Source organism: Garra rufa, chromosome 5, assembly GCF_049309525.1.
Source record: "Garra rufa chromosome 5, GarRuf1.0, whole genome shotgun sequence".
Taxonomy (NCBI): domain Eukaryota; kingdom Metazoa; phylum Chordata; class Actinopteri; order Cypriniformes; family Cyprinidae; genus Garra; species Garra rufa.
Genome location: NC_133365.1, coordinates 51,318,253 through 51,324,252, shown reverse-complemented (window position 1 = coordinate 51,324,252; position 6,000 = coordinate 51,318,253). Strand labels below are relative to the sequence as shown.

At 33.9% G+C, this 6,000-nt stretch overlaps 1 protein-coding gene across 1 annotated transcript in view; it reads right to left on the bottom strand.

The window, feature by feature from the left end:
• Positions 1-6,000, bottom strand: part of LOC141334906 (RNA-binding protein Musashi homolog 1) — a 39,839-nt gene that overhangs the window by 14,303 nt on the left and 19,536 nt on the right. The window contains exons 5-6 of the mRNA XM_073840131.1: positions 3,687-3,728; positions 1,468-1,560 (exon numbers count right to left, since the gene is read on the bottom strand). Coding sequence (XP_073696232.1) covers positions 1,468-1,560; positions 3,687-3,728 — 135 coding nt within the window. The remainder of the gene's footprint in view (positions 1-1,467; positions 1,561-3,686; positions 3,729-6,000) is intronic.

Sequence of the window (6,000 nt, the reverse complement as noted above, 5' to 3'; positions counted from 1 at the left end):
TGTCCAAACTTTTGGTCTGTACTGTATGTTAAATTGCAAAAATATTTCACAATTTTACTATATCTTTTAAATTAAAAAGTCGGCCATAAACATTTTACAGAAAACGATACAGGTTATTTTCGCTATTTATGATTCTTCTTACTAGTTGTTCTAACAGTCCTGCTTAGTTTAGGACAAATAGGTGTTATGTTTTACAGGACGCCCACTTTTCAAGCCTTCTAAAACTTCCCTTTGTACTGCGTGTCTTACTTTTCCTCCTCTTTTCTAAAGGCCGTCCCCTTCTCTCGCTCTTTTCTCGTGCCCTCGACCCACAGGAGGTGACACGACCTCCCTCACTCATCTCCTTCCTCTACTCGTACGCTCTTCTCTTTCTTTATTCCCTGCTGTCCACTATTCAACTCAGCGAGCCACTCTCGCACGAAAGAAAAAGCATCTCCATCTCCAACTGGGACACCAATTCTTCACCACTGACACCGAATTTGACAGTAACAAATGGAACAAGCGGAGACAGACGGAGAATAAAAGACATATGGCGTGTGCATCAAAACACACGGACAAATTTACGTGACCTTTTCATAATTGAAAATGATAAAGAATGCACCAACATCACTGGGTGACACTACAGAGGACAAGCTGTATTTTTCTGGTTCGTTGTACTGTGTAAACATACTTTTACATTTACAGCCATTTATGGAAATTGAGATGCTGCTGACATCACAATCACAAGCTCATTAACATATGACCGCCCATATTTACATAACACCTATTTGGTATTCAGAAACTAGACTAGACACGCCCTTTTGACCAAAGGTATGACTGTCACATGCAAGTCTTAAACGCACAGTAGCAAAAACTGACTATTTATATCTAAGGATCAGAGAGAGACTTTTACAAGAAAATACCAATTCAGTTTATCTAGAGTGCTTTTTTTCACTTTTTAATGTGTTGCTTGCAGTTTCTATAATTATTTGTGAAATTTGTCACCCTGGACCACAAAACCAGTCATAAGGGTCAGGTTTTTTAAATTGAAATTTGCTAGGACAGGACAATATCTGGCCGAGATATAACTATTTGAAAAATCTGGAATCTGAGGGTGCAAAAAAATCTAAATACTGAGAAAATCACCTTTACAATTGTTCAAATGAAGCTCTTACAAATGCATATTACTAATAAACATTTAAGTTGATATATTTATGGAAGGAAATGTACTAAATATCTTTACTTAATATTCTAATCATTTTTGACATAAAAGAAAAATCGATAATTTTGACCCATACAATGTATTTTTGGCTATTGCTACAAATATACCTGTGCTCCTTAAGACTGGTTTTGTGGTCCAGGGTCACATTTACTAGCAATTTCTGAGCGTAAACTTTCAACATCAAACGTTCTCAGTTTCTAATGAAAAACTATAGCAAATTATGAGGGAAATGGCATACTAATGTAGAATAAGGCTCTTGAACTCACCTTTCCGAACTGATCGAAATACTGTTTCACATCTTCGATGGTGGTGTTGACAGACAGTCCTCCAACAAAGATCTTCTTTGTTCTTGTTACCAGCTGAAAACAACAGAAAAAAGACAAATAATGAGACAATGAGACAATCAACTGCAACTACAGGATTTTGAAGGACTTTCAACAAGAAAACTAGGGAGCTATTTGACTTTATATGTGACCCTGGACCACAAAACCAGTCATAAGGGTCAGTTTTTTTAAATTGAGATTTATACATCATCTGAAAGATGGATATAAAAGCTTTCCATTGATGTATGGCTTGTTAGGATAAGACAATATTTGGTAGAAAGGGTGCAAAAAAATCAAAATATTGAGAAAATCGCCTTTGAAGCTGTTCAAATGAAGTTCTTAGCAAAGCATATTACTAATTAAAACTTACGTTTTGATATATTTACAGTAGAAAATGTACAAAATATCTTAATCTTTACATAATATCCTAATGATTTTTGGCATAAAAGAAAAATCTATAATTTTGACCCATACAATGTCTTTTTGGCTATTGCTACAAATTAAGACCAGGGTCCAGGGTCGCATATATTTCCTAACAGTTCAAATTTTAAAGTAAAGTATACAAAATCAGCAATTTTGTTGAAAAAAAAAGAGCATGTGTTCATTAATTAAATAGGAGTTATGTATGACTCTGTTCCAAAACCTAGTGAGCTACTTATTGACAATGCAGCCGGCTTCTAAGGGAGCACATTAACTAAAAATGGAAACCCAGAGATGGAAACAAAAGGACTCTGATTTGGGACGTTCCACAAAAGGAGAATTATTTTTACAATTAACACTTTTCCTATTCCTAACTAACAATGCAACAATGCACTAATATGCATAAAAATTCTTCTATTTCTATGGCCTTTATTTCTAAAGGACTTTAATTTGACTATGCTACCTTGGATGAAAATTCACTGAGCTCATCACAAACCATTCTAGGTTTGTTTTATCCAAAAAAGGCATTTACTTCTTTTTATATATATATATATATATATATATAAATTAATACTTTTATTTAGTAAGGACACATTAAATTAATCAAAAGTGACAGTAGATACATTTATAATAAAAATTATTCTATTTCAAATAAATTCTGTTCATCAGAAATGTTAGAAATGCTTTTCACAAAACATTAAGTTACTGTTTTCAACACGAGCAGCAAATCAGCATATTAGAATGATTTCTGAGAATCATTTGACACTAAAGACTAAAGTAATGATGCTAAAAATTCAGCTTTGCATCACAGAAAAAAAATTATATTTTATAATATATTCATATAGAAAGCAGGTATTTTAAATTGTAATAATATTTCACAATATTACTGTTTTACTGTATTTTGTTTATCAAATAAATGCAGCCTGGGTGAGCATGAGAAACTTTTTTTTTAACTTAACGACTATAAACTTTCAAGGCGAGACACTGCAGGTGAATAGGGTAAAATAATTAACTTTTACATTACTTACCCAGTTACATTACTTACCCAGTAATTGATTACACTGATAATTGCAAAAGATTTTTGTATTACAAGTTTTCTAAAATGTTATGTTTAAATATGCAAATGAGGCAATATTTAATTAAATATGCACTAATTTGCATACATGTCTAGTACAAAAATCTACAAAAAAAAACATATTAGAGTCAAATGTGTTTACATTGGGGATTTTGGGTATCTTATTTTCATAAAAAAAAAAAATGTATTTTTTTACCATTTTGGGGGGAATAAAATGTTGGTGTGTGTAAGTGCTACTGAAGTGGACATTCATTTTGAGAAAACGGCCTTAAAAAATATGTATTGCAATTGAAATCTATTGATGCAAATAGATAAAGTGCTATAAAAGAAACACTTAACAGTGTCTTTTGGATGTTTTCTTTCCAGTAATCTGAAAAAACACTTTATGAAACACCAAAAAGCCCAAAATCTCAAACTTGACAGGTGCACGAAAAAAGTGTAGTGTCTCCCCTTAAATAGTGCTGTATGCAATACGTTTTAGTTTTGTTTAATTTAGGAAGGTCTCTTCAGAATATTGCAACCTACAGTTTAGAAGAGCTGTCATATCTAGCAAACACCTCTGATGTTTTAAAACACTCACTAGGTTTCGGAACAGATCCTGCATGGCTGTGTCCTTAATGAGAAGTGACGTGTGTGATGTTAACCTGAACCGAGACTTAGCACTCACCTTCGGCTGAGCTCTGCGTGGGAAGGCCACCTTAGGGTCAATCTGAGAGAGAACGAGAGAGAGAGAGAGAGAGAGAGAGAGAGATTTGTTTAGCATGTGAATAAAGCTTCTTTATATCTTGAGAAGGAATAAGAGGCATGACTGAGTAGAAACGTAATGCATTTACTGAATCTGCGAGACAGAGATAGGTTTTCATGAATATTCTCAAAATCCACCCATAGCTGTTTCCCAAAGATGTTAACACTTCCAACATGTATACTGTAATCATTATATATAAAAAAGCAGTTATTGAGGACATTAAACTGTAGAAAATACTTTAGTTACTGATATAGCAGATTTGTTTAATCTCAGTCAATGTTTTCTTTAAGCAATCCAATGTACTTTTTTTTTATTAATGCCATAAAACCATTTATATTTCAACAAAATGTACTTAACATTCACCAAAAAAACTCTTTCTAGCAGAATCTGGCAGGAAATGAAAGCTACAACAGACAAATCCTCTGAAATATTTCAAGAGGAATTATATAAAAAATTCCCACCATCTAAATCATCTGACTATTGCAAGTCATGTGAGAAATAAAAGAAAAACGGAAAGAAAACATCTTTATAGTTTATGCTTAAAGCTTTTATTTGTGCATGTTTTAAACATATCTATTTTGTCCAAAAACTACTAATTTATGTAGTAGTTACAGTTTCTTTACACTACTGTTCAAACCTTCTGGGTCAGTAGGATTTTCTGACCTCTATATAAATGTCTAATGCTCAACAAATCTGGATGCATTTGATCAAAAAAATAAATAAATAAAAATAAAATAAAATAAAATAAAATAAAATAAAATAAAATAAAATAAAAAGTGATTGCATCCTTGCTAAATAAAATGATTAAATTCTTTAAAAAAAAAAAAAAAAAAAAAAAAAAATTCTCACCAAATCTAAATTTATTTGATGAAAAATAAATTTTCTTTACAGTACTGTTCAAAAGTTTGGGGTAAAATAAAATAAAAAATAATAATCGCAATATTGTGAAATTTTATAATATTACATATCTGATTTTGATTTTGATTTTATATATATATATATATATATATATAATGTATTTCTGTGCATTTTCAGCTTTATTACTTCTGTCTTCAGTGTCACATGATCATTCAGAAATAATTTCAATATGTTGATGTTCAGGAAACATTTCTTACTATTATCAACGTTAAAAGCATGTATTTTGCATTATATTTTTGTGAAAAGCAATGAACAGGACATGAAAATGAACAGAATAGATCTTTTGCAACATTACAAATGTCTTTAATACCATCCTAATAGAATTGAGCATTATCAAACAATCAACAAAAATCAGCAGATTTTGATCTAACCCCACTAGACCAGACTATCTCCATCCTAATTCTATAACCATCTCTAGCCACCCCATGCCATGCTGTTATGCGCTGCCATTGATCTAAATGACCTTCTACACCAGCTAGATTCATATACAGTAGCCATCTATTAGTGCGCTCCAGCAAGACTCTAGGATGTTGATCTTGCCAGTGTCTACGGTTTTAGTGCTATGATTTCAGCTCTACACTCATAGTCACCTTTTGATCCCAAACCTCGTCCCAACCTGTGCACCAAAAATACCAAACAGACACAAAAACATCAGGTAAAATGTCAGTCTTTTTAAAATGTCACATCATTTAACCTCATTTCACAGGATTCTGTAAAGCATTGGTTATCTTCAGGGGTCTTTACAGTCTTTTTAAGTGATTTTTAATGTAAAATTGTCTGCTTTTTGATGACAATAAGTAGTAGGTTTACATTACTTATCATAACTAACGTCTCAGGTTACGTAGGTAACCCTAGTTCCCTGAGGACAGGGAACGAGACGCTGCGTCCTGGTGGACACTATGGGAACTGCCTTCAGCATGACCGGTTCTGAAACAAATGTATGAAACAACGACAGTGAACTTGACACTGGCCGGCGCCAGCCTATGACATCATCATCAGGCGCCTGCTAGTATAAAAGCAGGTGCCTGAGAGCACATTACCATCTTTTTGTCTGACGGAGGTATGTGCAGGGCCCGAGGCATGGCCACGAGACGCAGCGTCTCGTTCCCTGTCCTCAGGGAACTAGGGTTACCTACGTAACCTGAGACGTTCCCTTCCGGAGGGAACTCTACGCTGCGTCCTGGTGGACACTATGGGAACGATTATACCAACACCGCCATGCCGAGGGATAGGTGATCAAACTGACTGAATGAGGAGTCAAGAAGGAAATCACCCCTGCATCAGCGAGAGTCGCTGGGGCCCAGTGACCTGCCACGGC